General features: G+C 50.3%; 10 protein-coding genes across 10 annotated transcripts; 5 read left to right on the top strand and 5 right to left on the bottom strand.

Moving 5' to 3' along the window:
- Positions 1-651: 651 nt before the first annotated feature.
- On the bottom strand, positions 652-2,246 carry N7458_009193 (acyltransferase family protein; the record flags this gene model as incomplete). Its single annotated transcript, XM_056912575.1, has 2 exons — positions 652-2,055; positions 2,133-2,246. The coding sequence occupies 2 exons, from the start codon at positions 2,244-2,246 to the stop codon at positions 652-654; spliced, it is 1,518 nt and encodes a 505-aa protein (XP_056761424.1).
- Positions 2,247-5,118: 2,872 nt separating this feature from the next.
- On the top strand, positions 5,119-6,977 carry N7458_009192 (SGNH/GDSL hydrolase family protein; the record flags this gene model as incomplete). Its single annotated transcript, XM_056912574.1, has 10 exons — positions 5,119-5,314; positions 5,381-5,387; positions 5,493-5,529; positions 5,586-5,656; positions 5,720-5,841; positions 5,964-6,018; positions 6,112-6,205; positions 6,257-6,316; positions 6,384-6,620; positions 6,678-6,977. The coding sequence occupies 10 exons, from the start codon at positions 5,119-5,121 to the stop codon at positions 6,975-6,977; spliced, it is 1,179 nt and encodes a 392-aa protein (XP_056761423.1).
- Positions 6,978-7,357: 380 nt separating this feature from the next.
- On the bottom strand, positions 7,358-8,596 carry N7458_009191 (uncharacterized protein; the record flags this gene model as incomplete). Its single annotated transcript, XM_056912573.1, has 1 exon — positions 7,358-8,596. One exon carries the CDS (start codon positions 8,594-8,596, stop codon positions 7,358-7,360), a length of 1,239 nt encoding a protein of 412 aa, XP_056761422.1.
- A 1,198-nt stretch (positions 8,597-9,794) lies between these two features.
- On the top strand, positions 9,795-10,860 carry N7458_009190 (uncharacterized protein; the record flags this gene model as incomplete). Its single annotated transcript, XM_056912572.1, has 2 exons — positions 9,795-10,187; positions 10,243-10,860. 2 exons carry the CDS (start codon positions 9,795-9,797, stop codon positions 10,858-10,860), a joined length of 1,011 nt encoding a protein of 336 aa, XP_056761421.1.
- A 202-nt stretch (positions 10,861-11,062) lies between these two features.
- On the bottom strand, positions 11,063-11,908 carry N7458_009189 (zinc finger MYND domain-containing protein; the record flags this gene model as incomplete). Its single annotated transcript, XM_056912571.1, has 1 exon — positions 11,063-11,908. One exon carries the CDS (start codon positions 11,906-11,908, stop codon positions 11,063-11,065), a length of 846 nt encoding a protein of 281 aa, XP_056761420.1.
- Positions 11,909-13,007: 1,099 nt separating this feature from the next.
- On the top strand, positions 13,008-13,651 carry N7458_009188 (uncharacterized protein; the record flags this gene model as incomplete). The annotated part of the gene is made up of 3 exons (XM_056912570.1): positions 13,008-13,239; positions 13,305-13,501; positions 13,559-13,651. 3 exons carry the CDS (start codon positions 13,008-13,010, stop codon positions 13,649-13,651), a joined length of 522 nt encoding a protein of 173 aa, XP_056761419.1.
- Positions 13,652-14,126: 475 nt separating this feature from the next.
- mrh4 (ATP-dependent RNA helicase MRH4) lies at positions 14,127-15,917 on the bottom strand (the record flags this gene model as incomplete). Its single annotated transcript, XM_056912569.1, has 1 exon — positions 14,127-15,917. The coding sequence occupies one exon, from the start codon at positions 15,915-15,917 to the stop codon at positions 14,127-14,129; it is 1,791 nt and encodes a 596-aa protein (XP_056761418.1).
- An 814-nt stretch (positions 15,918-16,731) lies between these two features.
- On the top strand, positions 16,732-21,038 carry bud4 (uncharacterized protein; the record flags this gene model as incomplete). The annotated part of the gene is made up of 4 exons (XM_056912568.1): positions 16,732-16,821; positions 16,878-19,611; positions 19,671-20,365; positions 20,421-21,038. The coding sequence occupies 4 exons, from the start codon at positions 16,732-16,734 to the stop codon at positions 21,036-21,038; spliced, it is 4,137 nt and encodes a 1,378-aa protein (XP_056761417.1).
- A 796-nt stretch (positions 21,039-21,834) lies between these two features.
- On the top strand, positions 21,835-22,802 carry N7458_009185 (uncharacterized protein; the record flags this gene model as incomplete). The annotated part of the gene is made up of 2 exons (XM_056912567.1): positions 21,835-22,190; positions 22,268-22,802. 2 exons carry the CDS (start codon positions 21,835-21,837, stop codon positions 22,800-22,802), a joined length of 891 nt encoding a protein of 296 aa, XP_056761416.1.
- Positions 22,803-22,965: 163 nt separating this feature from the next.
- N7458_009184 (uncharacterized protein) lies at positions 22,966-24,888 on the bottom strand (the record flags this gene model as incomplete). The annotated part of the gene is made up of 1 exon (XM_056912566.1): positions 22,966-24,888. The coding sequence occupies one exon, from the start codon at positions 24,886-24,888 to the stop codon at positions 22,966-22,968; it is 1,923 nt and encodes a 640-aa protein (XP_056761415.1).
- Between the last annotated feature and the right edge of the window lie 596 nt (positions 24,889-25,484).

Here is a 25,484-nt window from a genome sequence, read left to right as displayed (position 1 = left end):
TCTCTTGGCTGCAGGTTTGTGGAGAGTCGGAGACTCGGAGTGTCGTAAATCATTTCGTAAAGGATTTGACTTGACCGTCGTCCGGTCGGCCCTGGCCAGTTAGGCTCCGCTGCTTTTGTTCTTCCGATACCCCCCGGAGGAATTCCAGTATCATTGGAATCCCCACATTCAGGATTCAGAATTCTTGGCTGGCGAGAGTGGCTGAAAAGGGGGTTTTGAGTTTGCGGAACGAGAGAAGGCCAAACGAAAACGAACGTGGGTGTCCGAATGGCTTGGTATATCAAGGAAGGATATCCAGCGAATCTATTACCTACGCAATAGCTTTCTTAGATTGATGTAGAGCCTACTAGTAGTCAATACTATGTTGAAACTGAACATCGATCTTGCCTACAGTGGGCCCCTGTACATAGAATTGATTTCGCGACAATGAAAAGATAACAATCTGGTCCTACAAGTAGAAGAAAGAATTCTATGAAATATATGAAAATAAAAAGCTAAAAATATGTACATTCAAAATTCGAATGCAAAAGATCGCTTTCGTTCAACCCCAATTAGGTGGCCCTAATACTGACAGTCAAAGGAAAGAGTTGTAAAGAAGGAACGGAAAGTATATACACCGCGAATCATCACGGATGCCATACCGCTCGAACATTACGCGGAAGTCATCGGCATGGTTCTCATTGGCATGCGAGTAAGAGGAAGTGCTTCCTGTGATTTCTCAACTTCATCGAACATCAAATTCTCCAGCTTCTGCGTCATCTTAGCGCAGAACGGGTCCACATAGGAGGTCCAAAGTGATGCACATAGATAAACGAGCGCAAACCAAGCTGGCATAGAGATGGCAAGAACCCATGAAGGACGCCTGGGAATCCAGTGGGGTGGAAGCGGCTCGCCATTCTCGTCCAGAATGCGGTTTCCGTTGCCATCGACGGGTTCGCCGTCCCAAGGCTGGCCGGTAATTCCATATATCATCCAACATAGCACGGTGCGAAGCAGCGTTCCGTGCACAAGATATACCGCAAAACTCTGCTTCCCGAACCAGAGAAGCAGCCGACTTGACAAGAAGTCTTTGGTTGAAGGTGAGATGTAAATAGCGAAGACGATCAAGTCAATGCCAATGGCTGAATAGCGTTTGCCAATGTCCACATTGGGAGGGAAGATGTAATGAGCCAGCTTAAGCATAAAGTTGGACCATGTCGCCCATTCTGGGTGCTCGCCGGGGTATGAGCAGATAAAAAGACCAGAAATTCCACAGATGGCCGACACAACCCTGCGGCCCCGGTTGTGACGCTCAACGAACTCTTTAAATGCGGTCTCGTAGGAAAGGTCGCTGAGGAACATGCCGTAGACAGCTTGCATTTGAAAAGTTTCTTCAAAGCCTTGGTGAGAAATGTAGAGAGCGAAGGATGACAGAGGAGAGAACATACCTGTATTTGCGGCCGCATCTTGGTGGAAGTAGAGGAACATCCCAAGATAAATCGCCAAGCGCCAACGGAACTTGACGAACATGGTGATGCAAAGGAGGACATACACAAGCATGGATGACTTCAAAAGTGGTAGCAAAGCCCACTGATGGTCATCATACGCCATATACCCGGTAGTCCAAACACTGAGGAAATTCTTGAATAACCGGAGGACCTCTTCCCAAAACGAATCGGCCAAATCAGGAGAAGCATGACGGCACCACCAACAATCCGAACGATTGGCAACAATGTAAGCTCCAAACTGAGTCATCACCCACGAAATGATCAGGACGATAGTGGCAGGGAATATCAGACGAGGTGGACGGCGGAATGCGCTCTTGGCTACCGACGTAAAAGCGCCCAAGTGGTCACCATTGCGGGACTGCTTAATGGGCTTGAGGGCGCACACATAACCGGTCAGAAGGCCGAAGATGGTTACACCAAGGCGACCTTGCCCTGGAACTCGCAAAATAGGCCATTGCAATATGCGGGGGCTGGCATCTGCGTCATCTCGAGGGGAAAAGAGGTCATAGTCCCAGCCTCGAGCAAGATGTGTCAGGAGGACCAGAACTGAAGCAATGCCTCGTAGGCCCTTTAAAAAGAATAATCAGAAAATGGTATAATGACAGAGCTGACTGCCAGAATTAGCATTGATGGAAGGGAGCTTACATCAATCCACTTGACACTTTTCCTTGGATCACCCTTCACATTAGGGTCCGCGGATTTCCACGGTACATTCTCAAGTAAACGAGTGTAAAGATGCCTGGGTTGAATGTAATCCATGGTGAAATAGAAATAAAAACAACGGAAAGGACTGAAAAAGAGTGGACGAAGTAGAAAATCAACGATCTGTCATCGGGGAGCCCTAAGTCTCTTAGCCGGAAGAGAGTAGGCGAGAAGGAATGTTGGAAGATGACGAAAGTATATGGCGAGGAAGGGGAAAAAACGAATGGATCGCAGAGACAGTCACGCTCTGCGCTTTTCTAACGAAATGGCTCCAAACCCTGCACAGAGTAAGTCGAGTGGGTGTCCGCCGGGAGTAGACTGAAATGATCTCACGAAGGACGAACAAGGAAGGGATGAAACTTGAAGGCGGGGGGGTTTGGGGGTTATGAGTATCTTACGCTTACGGGTTCGCCCTCCTTCCATTCAGAACCCCCAGTCTTCTCTGGTAGGGCGGACGATAGAGAGGCTTCCCAATAGGAGTGGAAATGCATAGCCAAACCCTCGGTTTGGCAGCGGGGCGGTTTTCCCAACAACGGGGTACAAATGAACGGGAAAGCCCCCTGCGAAGTAAGCTGTTAGCTGATCAATTACCAGAATTAGATCATGCTAATCTCTAGCACAAAATGCATTTGATGTAATCTATCCAATTCTGCCGGTTCGTTTCATCGCCGAGATGCATAATCTCGCCAAGCACGAAACCATTGCCATCTTACCAGAAAGCTATACAGATACGACCGGAACGAGATCGGGAGGAAGGAGGCGAGGAAGCTGACGACGACGTCTGAAGGAATTTTCCGCCCTGCCAATCATCCTCTGACTTCCAGAGTGTTTGACTGGGGTTCCCGCGATGGCCACAGACATGACCTGGATAACGTGAGCAATTTGGTGCTGATCACATTTCTTTGGTCCAGGGCTAGGTTCGAGCAGCCTTTTGGAGACTACCAAATTCGGCGGAGTTTCCCCGTTTTGCGTCCTTATCTTTTCCAGGGGAGTATTATGCGGCGAAGAGGCTCTGGAAGGGTCGTTCTTTATACTCTTGAGATTCGTATAGCGAGCTCGAACTATAAAAGCGATTCCGCTGTGCGCCGAGAAATAACACCGCCGAGAGAAAAAAAAAAGCACTCTGGCAAACTGATCGGATAGGCATTTCGTATAACAGCCTTACTCCATATGAGAATATTCCGACAATACTGATAGCATAGAAACGTGAAACAGTATCGTTGCCCCTCCTGAACTACGAAGGGTAATTGCATGAAGTTGTGCCCAAATGGCGCCATTTGACCTAATTTTACCATCCGCGCGCGCGATCATCGCCCGCGCTTGGCGTGGCTGAATCCTGGCGGGTCTCCAAGCGTGTACGGTAAATACTGTATCGATCGTACGGAGGATTCCGTGCAAAGACCACCAATTGCGAGTGATAAACTGATACATCCAACACCAAATGCTCGTGAAGTTGCTACACCTCTTGGCACAACTGCATGGGAAACGGAGTGCTAAATCAAAAACAAACCTCTACTGCCGATCGTCTAGCCCTGTCAGGGTTACAATCGACTCAAGGGGTCAGAACACGAGACCAGGGGAAATTCTACTGTACGAACGAGTAGGAAATCAGAAGCCAAGAACAAGGTATCCACTCGCAGGTTATTGGAAATAAATGGCGCTGCGAGCCGCCATATTTTATCATGGCTGGCTTGGCGTGCCATCTACGGAGTACCAAGAACATTATGGTGTCCAAGCTACGGTTTTCGGATTCAGGGAATAGGCGAGAGACTGAGGGAGAATTGGCATTCTTCACTATGTGATACTGTATGTAGTTGCAGCAAAGTCGGAGAAAGATCGAGTTCAACGAGTTCAAACGTACAGTAGCAACATCGTCCACCAGAAAAGTGACACCGGGCAACTATATAACTAGTCAGATTCCAATTAGTTAATCAAAGAGTGCATAAATAGTGTATTCATGACTTGTCACAAGTATTTTATACTTCCTGTTGAACAAGACGTTGTATTCCACCCTCTGATACATGTTCTTTCAGACCGAGCTTGATATCCTTTACGCGTTCAATACCACTACTCTAGAAATACATCACACCACGGTCCCAGGATCTGTAAAGGGTCCGAGGAATAAGCCCTCGCAATCCCGCCTCGATCGTACGCGTGGCCTCCGACGGGCCCGGGTGGACCTCCAGGGTCTACAACTAAGTCCGCCATATCACCGGCGGGATAGCGCTCGAGAGTTCCGAGGTTGAATTGTTCAGGCAGGAAAGCATAAGGAACTAGCCAGCGAATGCGAAGGAAGCCTAGGGGTTTCGGTTTTGCCTATCTCTGGTATATACTCCGTGGATATGCCAGGCTTGCAGAAAAGCTCCAGCGCTTCAAATTCGTGGGGAAAGAAGCCTAATTTTTCCAAATAAGGAAGTATACCACACGGACGAGTCAACGGCCACTGGCTCGATCGGGTTTTAGGGCAAGGTACCGCTCAGGTACAGTATCATGGTGCGACTTGGCCATTCCACAGATAAATCCCGAGTAACGCCCAGCCCTCAACGGTGGACCACGACGGGGGCAAGAACGGGACTCCTTCTCAGGCCATTAGTTAACTAACTAGTTATTCTTCTCATCTCATTAAATGATTAATCAGCCATTGCCGGAAAACCCCCCTATTTGATCAGATAGGGTAACTGAGGAAGTACCAAACACCCTTGCAGAGGACAGAATTCTTTAGCCTCATCGCTCCTATAATCGAGTGGAGTATCTGTTCAAATTACGCCATTTTTAGCGTTCTGACTCCATCAATAGCGTTTTGACTCCATCAAACTAGTCAATCAACAGTTGCACTTTCTAACGGCACTCCCATTCCTCCTGGCTTGAATTCCACAAAATAAACCATTGATGCGATCCGTTGTCTACCCCCAATCCAATTGACAGCAAAATGCGGGTTGCACTTTTGGGTATTCTTGTTTCGGCTTTGCAAGTGGCCGGGACCATATTGGACAACGGTCACCCCAGAGAGAATCCGTACCCCGGACAAGCGCCCAAGATCTCCCTCGACGATACTTGGAATATTTACGGTGCTGATGTACCGGAAATCGCCTACAAGGGGCGATGGGATAGCAAGCATGTCTCTTGTACGTCAACTCTGTTCCTTTGATCGGAATTGGTTTTGAGGCCTCGAATTTCTAACTGGCATGCAGGGTGGTCGTTCGTCTCTCCAAAGCTCCTCCCTTTCTATCCCTTTCTATCCCTTTCTATCCCTTTCTTGTGACCCCCCCCCCCCTTCCTCTGTGGCGCTGCTGACATCACCAGGGCACCTGGAATCAAAGTGGAGTTTACCGGAGGCAAGGTAACTTTACCCTTGTGGCTCATTTTGCGGGATTCAAACTCTATCACCACTCTTAGGGTATTAACATTTCTCAGCTTGCTGTGAGCTTTGGTCCCAGTACCTCAGATGGTGTCCTCGTCGCCTATAGGTATGTCAAGGAGTTCCAATTTCAATCATCGTTTGAGCAATCAAATAGCTCATCACTATACAGACTCGGATCGCTTGATTGGCAATTCTCCAATGTTACCGCCGACGCAACGTACCAGTTTGTCGGCGACTGGTCAGAGTTAAGCGATGAAGAAATCCGTGAGAAGAAGATCTTCGAGATGCGAGGTAAATCGTTCTTTAGGACAGAGATGCTGGCATATATGCTAACTGAGACGTAGTCACTAACTGGGGCATCGGATAAGTACACTGCGTTCCTTCATCCAAAGTTTTACTAATTCATCACACAGCCCAAATAGCCGGTGTTGCTACCGCGGGCAACGCAGAGCTTACAGTACCTCCCAGGTTTGAAAAAAAGTGGAGATTATTGGAGGATCGTGAGTTTGACCGGATCACCACCGAGAGATAAATATGATCATCTAACACTCTCTCTTCAAGTCTTGCTTCTGGGCAATTCGCAACATATGAGACTATGTCATCCTGGGCGTATCTCTTTGTGGCTGGGCTAGGCAATGTCGAATACTCCATTACAGTAGGAACTCTATACCCATACCTGCGAGGTGTACTGATTAAGTTTGTATAGGCCTACGCAGGAGCATGCTTGACCGACAAGGCATGCTATGGTGGTGGTGCTCGCGGCATGGTACGTTTCACCTAATATTTAAAACCAACATAATTCCCCTCATATACTAATAGTCAGTATTGCATAGACATGGTACTGGCACCAAGCGGCTGACCCCGGCAGTCGCGCACACGAATTCTATGGCGACGAGCCTGAGGGCTGGGACGTCAACGCAGAACAACCCGCCGACCTAGTGCTAATCCAAATGGGCGGCAACGACCACCGCCACCCGAACGAGATTCCCGGCAAGGACTTCTACCATGCATACGTCGACTTGATCGAAGACATTCACCGTTCTTGGCCGCACGCTGTAGTCCTGATTGTTGTACGAAACGATCCCATCCCATCCATCTCCTTCCCTCGAAGCTAACTTGCTACCCAGTCACAATGGGGCTATTTCGCCAAGAAGGGAATGACCTACCAAGTAGACCAGATCTACGAAGAAGAGGGCAAGAAAGTGCATGAGCATTTCAAGGACCTCGGCTTTGTGTATTATTTCGATACTACTGGTCTCTTGCAGCACAACGATATTGGTCCCAAAGCTCACCCGACCGATGTTGGCCATGTCAAGTTGGCAAGTCACTTGCTGCAGTGGGTGAAACTTGTGTTGCGGTGGAAACTTGAGCCGATGGGAGAAGTTCAGCATGGAACTCTTTCCTGGAATGATCAGGAGGGTTACTAGACACGGGGATCGAGGGCAAGGTTGTGGCAACCCTTATAATTCTTTGTATCATATAGTTCGTGGACATGGATAGAGCTAGAAAATTCCATGGTATTTTGTATACTAAAGTTTTAATTGAGCGAGTTCAAGATTGGGTATCAAAGTAGGCTTTTCTCTCGATGGTGGTAGGTCTCAACGCGAAAGGCATAAGCCGAACAGGCCAATAGGCAAGGTTGGGTGGCTACACCAGCCTTTCTCAAAATACTGTTGACCCACGATCTGACAGACGCAAGCCCGTAGAGTGTTGGTCTTTCTGCACCGGGGTTCATAAACAGCAACAAATCACGAACAATAGGGGGAATATAATCCAATAACCAAATACAGCATCAATCCAGGGTCCGTTAAGCGGATGCAATGATTCTTATCGCACTGCTTGCCTTGAAAGTCCCCGTCTCTCCTGCAACCGAGTATGAAACTTTCCACTCTACCGCATTCGTATGTTGAATACTGTAAGTAGTAAAGTCGGGAATTGGCGAGATGGCAGTTAGAAGCTGTGAGCCAGAACTGAACCCTCCAGGATGAAGAGCCAATTGGAACATTTCACCAATATTGACCCTTTTCTCGCCTTTCTCTGCTGTACTCATCACCAAGGGCGACTCAAGGCGTTGGAAAGCCGCCTCCAGATTCAAGTTCACCGAGTAATGATGATTGTCATCGTGCGCGTGGTCGTTGAGGAAATTACTGGGCGCGAGCACAGATGTACACTGATGCAGACACATTCTAACCCAATTTATCACAATACTTTGGTCCTCCACCGACGGACTCGTTAGCTCGGGACGTGGCCGAATCTCTAAAATAATTGGGATCGGCTCTCGATGATTAAGTTGAATAGCCGCCGGGTGGCGGATGTTCATATCGAAAACGAACTTTGGCACCTTTGATGAACCGAAAAGTTTTTGTGTCTTTTGCTTGAATGTGAGATCTGCATGCTGCATGCCTGGGAGTAGGCGCTGGCTTTGGATTTGTTGGTTGAATGAGAGGCAATTCAGCTGGGAGAGTAGGTCGGTCCCTTCCACTGGATGGTTGATTTGGAAAGGCCATATTGCCTCAACGAGCTTGCTGGAGCCTTTGTAGGTGTACCGAAGCAGCGCTTTGAGATAGTATTCAACAAAGCAGGATGATGAGACGGCAAGGCCATCTCGAAAGGAGATGAATGACCCTGGCAAGGTATGATGCGCTGGATGGTCGCGGTCCAAAGGGACAAAGCTCGTGCTGGGCGTAAAGACCTGCCTCGTGGACTGTAGTGGCTCGGTGGGGATGTTGACAGCGAACTGCCAGGAAAGTGGTGCCCCACTACCCTCGGGAAGATGCAGAGGCTGACCCGAGATGATGGTCTGGTCGGATCTTACCAGGCGTGCCTCGCTGCGGTAGTGTGTGTGCCTGTTGTTGGTCTTACTCTCGGTGATTTTCGTCTTGATCCGACCGACCAAGCTCAGGGTGATCGTTGCCTCGGGCGAGACAATCGGGGTGTGACGGACAAGATTTCCTATGATGGTATCGCCAGCAGCATAACACCAGCCTGCAGGGGCTGCGACATCGAACTTGAAATCTGGCGATACCTTTCTAATCGTGAGAGGCATATTGATCGTAAGGGGAACCTTGGCAGCCTTGCAAATAGTGAGGAGGTAGAGCTGATCTTTGGAATTTGTTGATGCTGCGAAAAAAAAGCTGACTCATTCATAGTACATTCCAGCCCAGCAAAATGATTCAAGTCAGCCTTTTGAGGCTATGTCAAGCTGTGCCACGCTTGATGACGTAGGGGCAGAGCGCCCGGGTTGAACCAGGTCTTCGATCGGATATCCTGTAAATGAACGCCATGAACTGCAAAATAAAATCGTTCATTGCTTTATTAAAGTTATCTTGGCTAATCTACCATCCAAAGGATGTGATCACATTTCCTCATAAATCTTTGTCCCACGCGCTGGAGCCTCACGCCACTGGCGTGAGGTTAGGCCCACTTTTGGCTCGTTCCCGAGCAGACATGACCTGGAGGGCTTGCCTGTGTGGACATTATTGCTCGTTACGACAATAACATCAAGATAGGGCTAGATTCTCATACTCAGTCTATAGAAGAATGGTATTTACTCTAATAAGCATATGCTCAGAAACACAGGATCGTTTAGAATACTCCCAGCGGTCAGCCGATATACTACTTGTCGATGCACGACCGTATGACTATTGTAAACGACACGGTCGGGGTGGCGCCTTCATTGAGTACTTGTGTGGTTTTCGGTGACCAATGGTCTCCTTAACCAAAAGCTGGGAATAACTCTTTGTGAACTGGATATGAGAGGCAGTGATGTGGACGTGGTCAAAATCAACTCCGTAGAAAGAGACGCTAAAGACAAAGGAGCTAGTGGGTCTCAATAAGCTTATTGAACACCCTTTTTGGACAAGCGGGGGCGATCAAGTCTATCTTGGCTAGAGAACATACGGAGTACTCTAAACCCCCACAAAGATGTCACATCACTCTTTGTCAATACCGTTAGTGTACATTCCTTGCATTTTCCTATCCAACTTTTGATTCGCTGGTATAGACAGAACGAGGTCTCCACTCCCATGCTGGTGATAAACATGATACTATAAATGATGTCTATTTTGTTTCATGTGTTAATTTTGCCTTGTGCCATTCCTAACTCGCCCTCGGCGTGCATTGAAAGCTCCCCGAATGTCGTGCATGAGATCTTCGTGAGGACAATGGAGTCAGATCGTACATAAAAAGACCCTTGGCCATTTGTGAGGAGATCGTCATCGGAGTAAAGTGTGCATCCTTCGAAAATGTTCATCCTTCTACCAAGATTCCGTGAATGGACTTGTCTTTTTCTCCTGTTAGGATCAACCACTGCAATCCAGGAACCCGCTACCCTGCTTTCTCGAGATGAGAGTGCCATCTGCTCTACCTACACTGTTGCCGGAGAAGACACCTGCGCCAAAATTGCTCAAAGCCATGGGATCACCGTGAAAAACATTGAAGACTATAATGCTCAGACTTGGGGATGGTCTGGCTGTGCTCAGATACAACAGGGCGCTTTCATTTGTGTATCATCTGGAGAGCCTCCTATGCCGGTCGCTCTTCCGCACGCTACATGTGGCCCACAAGTTCCTGGTACCGTCCGTCCCAAGAAGTATTCTGATCTTGCTTCTCTGAATCTCTGTCCGGCAAACCAGTGTGTATGTATTTCCCCTGAGATTCTGACTATTTGATGAAGGCTAACTTATAATCTAGTGCTCCAAATCCGGCCAGTGCGGGACTACTTCGACGTTCTGTGGTTCAGCGAACGGCTGTATCTCTCACTGCAAAGAGGGCGCAGATACTGCTGCCAGCGCGAGGACTGCCACTGAGCATACAGTCGCCAAGTCAACCAGCACTACTTCCTCGAAGTCAACTACCACCCATCACGCCACGACCACAACTTCCAAAACGTCCAAGACCACCACCGCAGCTGCAACTTCATCAGGCGCCCACTGGCAACTCACAATGTACAGCAAAAAGAACTGCGAGGGAGACTATTACCTACTCCAAGGATACGACTCTGGGCTCGACCACTGTCTACAATTGCAGTCTGCGTTAAGCACTGTTGTCTCTAATACGGGTGTATCGTGTCGTTGGTGGCTCAATGGTGGATTCTCCGGCTGGACAAGCTGCGACAAAAGTGACCTGAAAAAGCCCGTGACCTGGTTTATGAATAGGGGTTCGTGCTTGGTTTACTCTGATACTGCATGTAAGGAGTACTCGGGCACGATCAATGGAGGAACACATCTGGGGTGTCAAAGTGTGAACCTTATGGCAACTGAGCCGGATACTAATTTTGGATCTTTGATGTGTGCGGGTTGGCCAGCTTAGATCAAAGTTGAGAAGGAAAGCCAGGCGAGGTGCTAATTATAAATGTTTCATACTTTCTATCGATATTTTTAAGACATGCTCCTTTTCCATCACATGTACCAACGGAACACTGTGAGGACGTGCTAAACGCTGTAAAAGACTAGGCAATCTTGGGAGGAAAACATGAGAGACTGAGTGATAATGAAGTTGAACTCGTTTCATATCAAAACCAGTTGCCCGATCCAAAAGCTCTTGCCCTAGCCGCTTGGAAGGCGGCAGCTTCGCCCGGTGATCGACACAAATGACTCCAATCAACGTGGAACCAGCACCTATAACCACTATCCCGTTCGAGGCTCATCTGAGATTGCAACATCCTTGCTCCAGATTGTCCATTGGGCGTGGTCCCGTAGATTTGTTCGCTGAACATTCGTAGCTGCATCGGCATCAGACGGTCTCCGTAATGGTCGACAATGCTCGACTTCTCAACGGTGCAGGCAAGAGAACTCCACCCGGGGCGTGAGAGGCCAAGAGCAATACATTCATTTGCCTTGGTCGGGGACCACCAACTCGGCACAAGTCCACGTTGGCACTCGACGAGTCCAAGAAAGCGGCGGAAGCCCGATTCTCCACCGTTTATTGCCCCGCCATAGTTGCTGCCCATATCAAATTGCCCTCCGAAAACACGGTGATCCTCGACTCGCATGCGGTGTGTGTCGATCAACAGTTTGTACACATCCTTTTCAGGTCGACCGTGGAGCCACTGCTTGGCATAGAGTTTATGGAAAGGCTTTTCAACGTCGGCCTCAAGGGCGCGGGAGACACGTGAGGTATTGGTCACTCGATGTACATCTCGTGTAGTTCCAGGGGCCGAGCCAGTGTTGCTCTCAGCGCCCGACTGAGACTTGCCGGCACAGATGGCCTTCTGGGGCTTCCAGTCGGCTTTTTGGCAATCACGGGAGCAATAGAGGACGCCCTTGCAACGACCGCATCTCTTCAGCGTCTGACCCTCAGCGGCGGGCTGGTTGCATGTCTTGCATTTGTCGACTGTGGGGGAACCCGTATCCGCCATGTCTGCAGATTGCAGTGTCAAATGGTCTTGTCAGCTCTCTCTGATGCTTTTTGCCGAATCAGAGATGGTTTGCAGATCTTGCAAAAGTGGAAGATAGTTTGTGGGTGTAATGTGGAAGGTGAAGTGAGAGGATGACTTTCGGAAGAAGGTGACTGGTGAAGATGGCTGAGGTCGACCCTGATAGAAAGTTCCTGGACCACACCAGATGACCTTTTCTCACTCTACACACAAGATTCCACTTTCGTCCTTAAGCTTTCTTGCTCTTCCTTCTATTCTCTTACGCTTCAACTGTATGCAGCCTTCCACATAGCTGAAGATTCTGCTACCAAGACAGTGGTCCATGGAGGTTTTACGAATTGAACTAGATATAATTCGAATAGTGAAAAAGATTTACCAATATCCTGGCTAATTGCAATAAGAAAAGGTCGTCAAGATCCAGTCACCAAGGGTGTTTCCATTGAGCAAAGTTCTATCTACGTTGGTCAACTGGTGTTCGTTCCTGAAATTTTAGGCATAAACTTTATAGTAGCCCTTGAACTTTACCCCAACCTCTCTACCTTGATACATCTCTTTCGGCTTCCACCGGTTAGATCTGGTATACCTCTTACTCTTTCCCAGTGTCCGCTAGGAATCGTGCATCCCTCGTGCCTTGGCGTTGAAAAAATAGAAATCGGCCCTCTTGCCAAGGTCAATACGAATGTCCGATTCCACAGGCACATGCAGGCCAAGCCATCGTATCCATTCATCACTCGCATGAAGCAACCAACCTCGGGCACACTGAGCCTCGTTAACGTTGCATTCATCTTTTGGTCTTCTTACCCGGGTAGCATCAATCGAGGTACTTGGCAACCTCGTATGACTGGGGCTCTGGCATTGGCAACAGGGAAAACACGAAGTGCATACGGCCTCGAAAAGAGAGCTGAGGTGGACTGGTAAAATCATGAGAAGAAGAGGGACTGATGAGAAAAGTATTTAAACGGCTTCAAAGTCAGCGGAAGATGAGGGTCAACAGCAACAAAGATTGGGAGTCTCAAGCATCAGCCGCATCAGAATCTATAAAATCATTTTTCCGGTCCATTAATCAGATTTCTCTTCCAAGATGAAGTTTACCATTCTCTTCCATGCCCTCCTCGTGGCTATCCTCAGCCATCTCGCCTTTGCATCTGCCATCGAGCGATCATCGGGATTGACAGCACGCGACGACACCAATGGCACGGTGTCCACTCCCTACGGTGACGTCGTTAGCTCATTCCTACCTGATGGAAAGCACAAGATCGAGTTCTTCAGCGACGGTGTTCTCGAAGTGACCGCTCTTGAGCGCGAGGACGGCGGTAAGTATCTAATTGCACATTCCATTTCAAGCAAGGGGTGAAGACTAACTAACATGAGCCAACAGGCGTCTCCTTCTACGATGTCGACGGCAAGGAGATCAACATGGACGAACTGAATGAAGATGATGATGCTCTTGAGAAGAGAGTGTCTAAGTGGAAGCTGGCCATAAAGTTTGCCAAGTTGATTGCCAAGTACGGCAAGAAAGCGTGGAATTATATCTATTGCGTTGGCACGGCGCCCTTCTGGAGGTGCGGTGATGAGGTGTGTAAAGATCAAATTGTCTCAAGTGGGGTTCGATGCTTACTGACGCATTCATAGTTCCTTGACTGCGCTTCTGCTGGTCGCGCCCCGTGGAATTGTTATGAGGGTGGCCTTTGTGTCGGTATGAAGGTCTACAAGCACTGCAAGTAGAGCACGATAGGCCAAGTGACGAGGCTGGCGTGTATTTTATTCGAGTCGAAATGTTACGATGGCCCTCTGGTGAGTGATGGCGCGGCCATCTGTGAAGCAGAAACATGAACGCACACTTGAGTTGGGGGGAACCTACGCTGGAATGGAAGGAGAGGCTGCCAGGTGGGAGTCGAGAATTTGTTGATGGTGTTGAGAGGTCCGGTCGCTTGAGGAGATATATACTCTCGGATAGCCGATATGATGTCTTGAAAAACCAACCATCCGAGCACTCCCAATTGAAACACAATAAAGGGGAAGAGAGTAGAAAGAAATTGCATATGATAGAAAAACCAATATCGTACATCTATGTCAATGAATTTTCGCTTCTGCGTCGGGTATTTAAACTGTTTGCCAGCCAAAAGCACATCCCAAATCCCCAGGTGAACGCCAATATGATACATGTTTTATACAAAATGGGGTGTAATGCACAATCCATCTAAATCAGAGCTTGTCCTCGGAACATGCCCTCGCGAACCTCGCGGACGACATCCTTGCGGTCCTTCTTGCCAACCAGTACCACGCCACGACCACGCTTGCCCATGCGGCCCAGGCGACCAAGGCGGTGAATGAAGTCAATGGTGGTATGCGGGACGTGATATAGAATGACAGTCTTCACTGCCAAAGTATCAATACCACGAGACGCGATATCGGTAGTGACGAGGACCTTAGTGTTGGGCAGGCGGCGATCGATCTCAGGTTTCTTCTCAGGCTCCAAGAAGGGAATAGCCTTCTCTGCACGAGCCTGCTTGCGGAGTAGCATGATCTCGTCTGCAGTTGGGGGCTGGTCGACCTCCGTGAACTCGGCCAGAATTTCCTCCTGTTTCCGAGAGCTAGAATCGCGTGACAGCGAAACCGCATCGATATTCTTCGACTGCAAGAACTTGGCTACTTCTTCCGCCTCTTCGCGCTCATTGACGAACACGATGATCTTCTTAACCTTGGGACCCATGTATTGTGTGAGAGGTCCATAGTTCTCGTCACTGGTGTCACCTGCCTTGCCAATCGACCAAATCACGTCGGCGCAGGCAAGGCTGCGGTTTCCACGGTACGGCTCCTTATCAATATCCACCACACCAAGTTGTACACGTCGGGGAACTGCGTGCAGGTTCGGAGTGGTCAGGCGCTTAATATCGGGGTAGCGTTTGCGAAGCTGGTTGTCCAGACTGCGGGGAATCGTGGCGGAGCAGAAGATCAGCTTCTTGAGTGAGGGTGCCACTTTCTCGATGACCTCGGTAGTGGTAGGGAGGAAAGATCGGTCCATCAGGGAATCAGCCTCATCGAGAACGAGATGGCTGACGCGACTGAGGAGATAAGGATTGGTCTTGGCGATGGAGGCCAAGAGGTGCGGTGTCGAGACCAGGATATCGATGCCATCAGGGTGGTAAAGGGTGTTCTTGATCCGACGAGGGGTTAAATTGGATGAAATCACTCCTGAGCGATACTTGACCGTGTGGGCAAGAGCCTTGACTTTGACTCCAACCTGTGCCACAAGCTCCGAAGTTGGAACCAGGATGATGGCCCTCGGACGACCAGCATCGGACATTGGAGGTTCTTCTGGCTCGATTTCAAAAGTCCGATTCTTCAGTCGTTCTTCGCGTTCCTTGGCCTTTTGTTCCTCCACGATCTGCTGCTCCTCCTTGTCGCGTGCCTCGGCACGCTTGACAGCATCAACAACCGGAAGGAGATATGCTAACGTCTTTCCAGAGCCAGTTTCCGCCGCAAGGAGATACTGGTCATAATGGGGAGCATCTTCATCCACGTTTGCAGGTTGGGTTTTATTTTTGTGAGTGCCACTGAGAAGTTGTGGGATTGCAAGCCGCTGGATCGGGGTTGGCGTGACTTCTGCGAGTCCGGGCAGAGCCTGGGTGAAAATCGAGTGTCGAACCACGGGGAGGAGGGGGAAGTGATCGAAGCTGGTAAGGTTGGAGATTTTTGACTTGATAGCCGCACGGCGACCGTAGGATACCGGCGAAAGGGTGGTCTGCATCTTGAGGGCTTTGAACAAAGGCGCCTCGGGTTTTTCGGGTTTGCTTTGTTCGCCGGAGCGCTTGAGGGTGGCTTGAGACCGGGGGCGTGGCGTATCTGGAAGGCGAGCCTCGGTCTGATTCATTCCAGCAAAAGGGCCACGACGATCCCTTCCAGAGCGCGGCTTATTCAACGTGGGTTTGGCCACGTTAGGAGACAGAGCCATGCGGGACGAGGTCTTGCGCAACCGCGCTGTTGCCATCGCTCGCGAGGCCTGCCATGTTGGAAGAAGGGCAGGGAGAGCGGCAGTGGACACTCTTGTTTGGCAGAGGAAACATATCGATGATCGAATGGGAAGAGGCATCCTAATGGAGTCACGGAGTCGACTCACGAGCAGTAGTGTAGAAAAGGATGTCTCTGATTCAGAGCCGGCAAACCAGAAAACCAGATTCTCCGAATGGACTCGAGCTATCCCGTATTGGGACTAGGGCCGATCTCTCCTACCTGACGTCTCAGGCACATATGTCATGTGATCGCTATCAGGACTGAGTCAGCCACTCGTCCCCCCACCGTTGCTATGGAGACTCCCGCGACTGTCAACACCACAACTTGCTTTGGGGTAACAAATCCACTTTCCGACCCATGGAAATAGATATCGAGATCGGATCCCAGCTTGTTATCCTTCCAACGTCCCTTCGTTATCCCTTCCCTCGTTTTCTGTGAACAGTTGGTCCTGTCTTTCATCGCGCAGTAGCTGAAGTTGTGGCATCATCTTGCTGACACGCTCACATTCCTGCAAACGATCGACAAGAGTTCACATCTCTCCCAGGAACACGGACCAGGACTCGGTGTTTTCCTACTCGAATCCTGGTATCCATTCAAACAAAGAGGTATGTTACCTGAGATTGACTCGTTTCTATCACCCTCCTCTATCTTTCACTGCAATCCTCCGTCGCTCGAGTCTCCGTCGTTGATGTCATGAGCACTAACACGTCGTAGACATTGTCTTGCTATTATCTTGCCCAAGCCGGCTTTCCATTACATTGTGCCTTTGAAGACCCATCCACATCATCAATATGGCTAGTGGACTCGGTCAACGGCCACTCTCCGAAGTGAGCCCCATGGCGCAGCGACGCAACTCCCCGATCTGGAATCAGACCACGAAGGTATATCACACTAACAACCGAGCACATTTGTGAAGCAAGCTGAGAATTTTCTATAGAAGCCAAACGGCGAGTCGCCTGCGTTCGATGTATCTCCTCTGAATAACAAACACTCCACGCGTCTCTTCTGGAAAGGTCGCGAATCTCCCTCTCCATTCGCCAAAGGCGCTGAAAATCTCGCCCCATACGACCCGGAGGGTGTCTATCTACCAGCAAAACGCCCGTCTCTCGAGGACCTCAAGCGCGCATCGCGGGTCAAGAATTATAGCATGCTCCAGGGCGCCCAAGAGTACGACCCGGCTCAAGTTTCGCTTCCTCACAGACCCTTGGCCACCGACCGATCTCCCAACCGTGACAGTCAGATGAATCTCGCGAAGTCTCAACTTGCAGATGACTGTAACATGGAACCTACACCAAGACCGGTCTCTCCCAGCAAAGATCAGCCCTCACCAGGAAAATCCTCGCTATCCAAGGGCAGTCGATATGGAAAGGGATTCGACCCTCAGAACGATATCTGGTCAGAGTATGATAGCGCTGGCCACCGACATGCTAAGAGCGTGACATTTGATGTTGCACCTCCTCAAGTGAATGAGTATGAAATGCGTACTCCCGACCCCGCCTCTGTCGCCTCCGGCTCGCGTGAGAACAGCTATGATTCTGAGGAGGAGGGTGATATTAGCTTTGACCATGACACGTCCTTTGATGAACGTGATGATAGCTTCGACGCATCTCTTGAAGATATTGAAAAGACCCCAGTTGTTCTACCAGAGGACTGGCGATTCATGACTCCCGACAGTGAGAATGGTGATGAAGAGTCTTTTACCGAGTCTGTTGATGATCAGGTCGCTGAGGAGCGTCCTGCATCGCGTGAAGGCAAAACTTCCAGCCACGCACGAGTAGAGTCTCTCGATTCCAATGGAGAGCGACGTCCACTGCCTCCACTGCCTTCTCTGTCACGCTTGTCTCTTTCGGGTCCATCTTCGCCCGGAAAACTTGCTGCCGCTTTCGAGCTGGGCAGTGCTGGTCACCGCTCTCTGCCCATTGTGCCTGCCGCTGCCTCTTACAATAAAGCCGATATCAATGGTGCGATGTCCCTGGAGGACCGACTTCGGCTTATGATGCTGCATGAGCAGAAGGGCGACCAGAAGGGCAACGAGGGAGAATCTGTCGGTGATGTCCCCGTTAAGGCGTCCAATAATGTTAATGACAATGACATGGGCGCCGAAAACGAAGCCAACGGAGACAAGCCGTCCAAGGATGACATGTTTTCCCCTCCCCGTATCTCTCGCGACTCAATTCTCAGAGACATCCGCAAGGGTGAGAGCTACGATGATGATGACGTGTTCGGTGACGATTCTCACCTTGACGCAAGTCCCAATTCGTACCACCATTACGACCCGGATGTCCCAATTCCTTCCTTGGAAGACGAGGACGACGATGACACTTCCAGCGTGATCATCAAGGAAGAGGCCCGTGATGATTCTCTTTACACGATCACAGACTATTATCAGCATCTGTCCGATAACAGCTTATCGTCCAGAGATCAGCGAGCGACATACGATGACGACAGCAACTATTCCCTGCGATCTGCCGCCGAAGCTGCCATCAATAATGCCGCTGACAAGGGATCCAGCGAGAGCACCCCGACTGCTGAAGAGACAAAGGAAGCCTCCCCCGATGTAATGATAAAGCAAGAGCGGTCTCCTGAACCTGATGAGTATCATCCCCTTGACATGGCATCAATCCGCCAATGTCTTGGTCGTCCTGTGACCCCTGAGATCAAGCAGGAACCAATCTCTGAGCCCTCCACCCCTGACTCTGTTATTCGGCACCCCGTGGAGGAGGAAGACGGACAGCACGGAGAGGAGGAATGCGAGGAGGATGCTAGCTCTTCAGACGAGTCCATCCCCGAACCTGTCGCAACCATCCGCGCTCCCGGTGCTGGCCTTAAGACCCGCCCATCGCTAACCCCGGCGGATATGGAGTCGATGGCTGCTACTCGTCGCAAGATCAGTGGACAATACCCGCCTCCGATGCCAGCACTGACAAAGCAGATCTCGAACGAATCCGAGAAATCTGATCGCGAGGACAAGATGTCCGATCTCCCACCTCAGCTGACCTTGCCATCCAATCTCACTCAACGACAGGCTAGCCTGATGAAACTCGACATTCCGTTCAGCATTCAGGAGGAAAGTCTCGGCTCAGGCCTGAGCAGAGAATTCGATCGTGTCATCGAGTCCCAAAAGGTTGCGTTCGAACTCGCTCTTTCCCAACTTTCCTCTTGCCCTCCGCCGGTTCCCCAGGCCCAGAACCAGCCGGCTCCCAAACCCCCAGGAACTTCCAACCCCGAGATTGCCATATCAGCCACTAACACTCCTCGTCGTGAACAGAGAGGCTATCTCATGAGACAGAACACCAAAGTTGTCATTGCCAGCAACCGAAACGAGGAGGAGCCCACCCTCGCTGCCGACCAGAACAACCCGGATCCTCGGGGTACTCGCTCTGCAGGTTCATCTCCTCGTAAAGCCAGCCAGCAGACCTGGACGACGGTCCCGTGGAATGGCCAGGCCCGCCGTCCTAGTGTGAAGACAGCGGCTGGCATCCCGAAGAAGAAGCCTGTTCCCGGATCAGTTCCTCCACTTCCTGGCCACCAGAGCAACGTACAGGAGGCTCCAGCGACCATCGATGAGAACGAGCCCATGATCAGCGAGGCATATGAAGAGGGAGAAGAGCGGGGTCGCCTATTTGTCAAGGTCGTCGGCATCAAGTATCTTGACCTGCCCATGCCCCGTGGTAAGATGGTCGAACCTGTAATGGAGACGAACTTCTGATGCTAATTTGGAATAATACAGGTGAACGATCTTATTTTGCGCTGACTCTAGACAATGGCCTTCATTGTGTCACAACCTCGTGGCTGGAACTGGGCAAGTCTGCTCCCATCGGACAGGAATTTGAGCTCATCGTGCAAAATGAACTCGAGTTCCAACTTACCCTCCAAATGAAGGTTGATGATAGCAAGTTCTACCCACAGGAGGCTGCCGGATCTCCTCGCCAGAAGGCGTCCGCCCTGAGTCGTGTCTTTGCATCGCCTCGCCGCCGCAAGGAGCTAGACCTGAAGCAGCAAATGCAGACGCAGCAGCAAAAAGCGAACAACGTCAACGCCCCAGTCTATGAAAAACTGCGCAACCTGGTTGCCCGTGACGGCAGCTTTGGACGTGCTTACGTCGCATTGAGCGACCACGAGAAGATGTCATTTGGTCGCCCCTACACCGTGGATGTTGCTTGCTTCAATGAGTGGGCGGTGGATGAGCAACCCAGTAGCGTGAAGAGTAAGAAGAGCGCAACTAGCGTGACGGCTCAACGCCGTCCGCCATACAAGATTGGCAAACTAGAGCTGCAGCTGCTATTTGTTCCCAAGCCCAAGGGCAGCAAGGACGAGGACATGCCCAAGAGCATGAATGCTTGTATTCGTGAAATGCGCGATGCAGAGAGCCTTGCCGCTCGTTCCTGGGAGGGCTTTCTTTCGCAGCAGGGGGGAGACTGTCCTGTAAGTTATACAATGCTTCCACCACATGAGTAACTTTTTACTGACAAGGAATTAGTACTGGCGCCGCCGCTTCTTCAAGCTCCAGGGTTCAAAACTGACCGCGTATCATGAGACTACCCGCCAGCCCCGTGCTACCATCAACCTGGCCAAGGCCTCCAAACTCATTGACGACCGTCCCTCTCTGACACAGAAGGAGACTAGCACTAAGGGTGGTGGTCGCCGCAAGTCTGCCTTCGCCGAGGAGGAGGAGGGCTACATGTTCGTCGAGGAGGGATTCCGTATCCGGTTCGGCAATGGTGAAGTGATCGACTTCTACGCAGATTCAGCTGCCGAAAAAGATGGCTGGTTGCGAGTGATGTCAGAGGCTGTTGGCAAAGGATCATCGACCGGTAGTGGTGCGATCAAACCCTGGGCCGATCTCGTTCTGAAGCGTGAGATCAGCATGAAGAATAGGCGTAAGACCGTCGACCGCCTTCCTCCAAGCGGTATTCCAGTTGCCCTTGCCTCGCCTGTCGGCAAACGCCCAAGTGGAGTTGGAGCACCGCCGGCTTCTGCGGGCGATGGGGCGCAGGCGTCCCAGTCCCCCCGACCCAGACACAAGCACACCTTCTCCCAGCCCGAGCTACCGAGTGCCGAAGCTCGCCGCCAGAAGACTCGCTCCCTTTTGTTCTAAGGGAGTATCCAAATGACCGCTATGAACAAAAGATTCTCTTCGCTTCTCCTGGACATGATGCCAAGTTGTCACAATATCCTTTTTGATTCCCCTTTGTGGATGTCCGTCCATACTACTATTCTCCTCCTGTCTCGGAGAGCCATTTCCTTTCTTGTTATCTGGTCTTTCCTTCCCGGTGTTGGCGTGTACGATGCAATCTTGTTTCCTCTGTCTTTTCTTTGTTGTTTTCTGTTGTCAGTTTGACCAAGGCTTTGTGCGTGCAATGCTATGACCCCGGGGCTGCAGGAAACCTCCAGACAATTCCATTTTGAGATCCTGTTGTACTTCTAATGAGACATACGCCTCCTGGTTTTCTTCGTTTCATGAGTCGATAGTTACTGCTTACAAATTTCATTGATTTTGGATCGATTCTATAGCATAATTTTGCTTTCAGTGTGGGCAGACTGATTAAAGCAGCTGGTACGAGTTTGAAGCATGGAAGGAAGCGTGAGCATCCATTGGGTAATAGTCACTCATGGATGTTGTACAAGACGCCATAGCTAGCAGGCAATTAATAATTCAAATGCGCCATGATATCAAGCATCACATGTTGTACGTGTCATCTGCCCTGTGGCAACTGGCAATTTATCAGCATTTCTCCATGTCAGACCGATATTGCGTGCTGCTCTGACAAATGGGAGGTTTCACCCCGCACGACGGGGAACTATAAAGCTGGAAAGATGATTTTTTCATGTACATTCCGACTCAAATAAAATTCAAAAAGTTCAGTCCAAGGCATATTATTTTACTCATCACTATGGCAGCAGCAGCCGTTCAAGCATCTACCGGACTCGGACCCAGTCTGGCCCAGAAGCCATCAGTCCCAGTTTCCGACAAGCCTCATCACATTCAGACTACTCTGAATTTCATCAAGGAAAATGAAGATGGCTCTCCACCTAGTCCAAGCTACGTGGGCAAGCCTGAGACATACGAGAAGCCAACTGTACAAGTCACGACTACCATTCACGATATCAGTGGCCACGAGCTAGACTATACTTTAGACAGCCATGGGTTCCAGCTTTACTACCATAAGAGCAAGGAGACCGAATTCATCGACGACGAGAATATCAAGAGAGAATATTACTCCGAGACAGAGCAATTGCTGAAGGATGCGTACGTGTTCCGCTGTTAGGTGGATTTTCACTTCGACTCGCTTCCTTCGACCACAATACTAACCAAGACACATGCAGTACTGGAGCATCCAAGATCTTTATTTTCGACCACACCATCCGTCGTCCAGCCAAGGACGGTTTACCTAGCAATGCCCTCCGTGGACCCGTCCAGCGCGTGCATATCGATCAATCCTATTCTGCATCCAAGAATCGCGTCTCCCATCACCTTCCCGACGAGGCACCCGAGTTGTTGAAAGGGAGATACCAGATCATCAATGTCTGGCGACCCATCAAGACAATCCTCAAAGACCCCTTGGCTGTCGCAGATGCACATACCGTCCCGGATAGCGATCTGGTTCCCATCGGGCTGATCTATCCTGACCGGGCGGGCGAGACTTACGGCGTGAAGCCGGACCCGAATATTAAGTGGTATTATCGTTATGGACAGACTCCTGATCTAGTGACTTTAATTAAATGTTTCGATTCCAAGACGGATGGAAGGGCTCGTCGTGTGCCTCATAGCGCGTTTGTGAATCCGGAGACTGAGCATGAGGCTGGAAGGGAGAGTATTGAGGTTCGGGCATTGGTCTTCCATCCTGATGATCGTGACTAGCTTACGCTTTATTAATGACTTGATGTTGGGCTGATTTATGGGTTGTATCAAATTGAACAAGATTGACATTTCATCATAACATTGAGCCATTGCTATTTCCATTTTTGGACTGGCAAGACTATGAGATATCACAGTTTCCATGTGCAAGAGCCGTGGCCATGATCTATTTTCCAGCTACTTCCTTCACAGCCGCGACGATATCCTCAGGGCCGAGGCCTTGAGCATTAACCTGTTCGAAGAGACCGCCACAGCCCTCCTTGATAGCACCCATAGTCTTGTACTTGGGCGTGAGCTTGCGCTCCAGAAGCTGAGTGCCGAGGCGAGAGCCAAGACCGGTCTTCTGAGCAATAGATTCAACGACGAGGACGAAGGGAGTTGAGCCGTAGTTGCGGATGGCATCTTCGTCGACAACGTTCAGGGTCGGCTTGTTGATCAAACCAACATCGAGACCCTCCCGGCGGAGGCGCTCAACGGCATCGAGCGATCGGTAGACCATGTCACCGTAGGTGACAATGTACCCGGCGGTACCCTTGCGAATGACCTCCTCCTTACCAGGCACGAACTTGTAGCCCTCGCCGTAGAGTTTCTGCTCAGTGCCCTCCTTTAGGATATAAGGTACCTTGGCGCGAGTGGAGAAGATGAACCGCATGCTCTGGTCCCAGAAGACCTTGCTCACGACGGCCTTCATCTGCTCGCCATCAGCGGGGAAATACAACGCAGTGCTCTCAGCGTCCATCAGGCCGTTATCAGCGAAGAAATGGTTCAGGCCAAAGTGGCATGTGTTGTCGGCCATCTCGTCGACACCGCTGTGCGAGAAGTGGGAGAGAACGGTGCAGTTGTTCAAGCGGGCCATGGTGATCTCGGAGATACACATCTCCAGGAAGGCAGAGAAAGTAGAGAAGACACCTTGACGCTCGCCATTGCTGCCAAAGCCGAAACCGGCGGCTGCCGAGAAATTACCACGCTCCATCACACCCGACGGAACGAAGACTTCGGGGTGCTTGGTTGCAATAGCCTTCAGGCCGGTTGAACCAGCGAGATCTGAGTCAATGACCAAGACGCGACGGGCTGCATCTTCCTTGCTGAGACCATCAAGGATGGAGTTGACAGCTTCGCCAAAAATAACACGGTTGGCACCTTTCTCCTTGGTGGAGCCCTCGTACTGGTGGGGGTTGGACCGGCCCTTGATGTCATCGTAGAAAGCAAGCTTTTCCTTGCTGTATCCCCTCTTGGTAAGGTACTTGCGCGCAATATCGACAGTAATAACATCATGAGCGTGGGTCTGGCCTTCAAGGCCTTCAATGCCCGAAGCCATTTTTCGGTTGATGACGACCGCAGCAGGGCCCTTGTGGTTAACGACTTCAGCGACTGCTGGGTACAGGGAGTCCAGGTTCTCGCCCTCTGCACGAACAACGTACAAGCCATGGCCCTCAAGGGTCTTGGCAATATCATAACCCTTCAGGTACTCGGAAGGATGGCCGGCGATCGTGACATCGTTGTTATCAATGAACAGCTTGACATTGAGGTTTCGGGCGACAGCAATACGTGCGGCCTCGGCGTCATTTCCTTCCTGCTGGGATCCGTCCGAGCCCAGCATCAGAAGATTCTTATCCTTGTTGGCCATAGCGATACCATTTACCATTCCCCACATGTGGCCCAAGCGACCGGAGCTGAACTTGACGCCCGGCGTGAGACCAAGCTCGGGGTGGCCGGGAAGCTTTGAATTGGCATCACGGTAGTTCAGGAGGTGCTCAGGGTCAATCTTGCCATCCATGGCAGCCAAGAGATATTGTGTAGCGACACGGTGGCCCGCCTCGTCGAAAACAGCGTCGACAAAGTTATTGGGGTTCGCGTTCATCATGGCAAGTAGGATACAGACTTCCGGGGCAGTGTCGAAAGGGCCACCGGTATGTCCCGAAACACCTCGAGCAGCACCGGTCGCGGTGAAAGCAATGATGGCATCACGGAAGATGTTGATGTTGTTCTGGAGATCAGACTTCTGTTCGGCACTGAGGGTGTTGTTCTTGGGGTCAAGCTTCAGCTGCTTGAACTGCTTGAGATCGACGGGGAAGTTGTTGCCGCTCATGATGATGGTGGTAACAGAAAATTCAATGATGAAGAAGAATCTTCCAGAGGAAGAGTTGGGTATTTCAGGGGGGAAGAAGGTTTGATTGCAGCAGCAAAATCAGCAAAACTCGATGGAAATCCGTTGGCCACCTGAGGAGGGGTGTTGACGTCATGGCCGACTGGGAGGGGCTCGTCCTCTTGCTACAAGAAATAGGCGAACTTGTTACATAATAGCATAGATACTGTCCATTGACAGCAGCAAGATGGGATATTGATACTGATCATAATACTGTAGGAATCACCGTATATACTGAACCGTGAATTATTGTAGATGATTTCGAGCAGTGACCAGTGGTAACCACTGTATAGGTCCATGCTCCCAGCAAACTCAATTGCTTCAGTTTGTTGTTAACTATGTCCCTACTACGTTTTCATCGCTATGTAAAAACAGGGCACAGAACTACAATCTTAGTATAATAGAAAGAGCTCCTACATCCCTTTATGACGACGCCTCATCCGCTTGGCGCTACAAAGTGGGTCAATGAGGCTCACTGGTGGGACACGATCGCCCGTCCAGTAGTGTTACAGTATTTTACGCCTAATATGGGAATTATC

This window comes from Penicillium daleae (assembly GCF_028827525.1).
Source record: "Penicillium daleae strain IBT 16125 chromosome Unknown utg000008l_segment0_segment0, whole genome shotgun sequence".
NCBI classification, from domain to species: domain Eukaryota; kingdom Fungi; phylum Ascomycota; class Eurotiomycetes; order Eurotiales; family Aspergillaceae; genus Penicillium; species Penicillium daleae.
The sequence above is the reverse complement of the archived record's forward strand: the minus strand, read 5'-3'. Positions and strand labels throughout refer to the sequence as shown.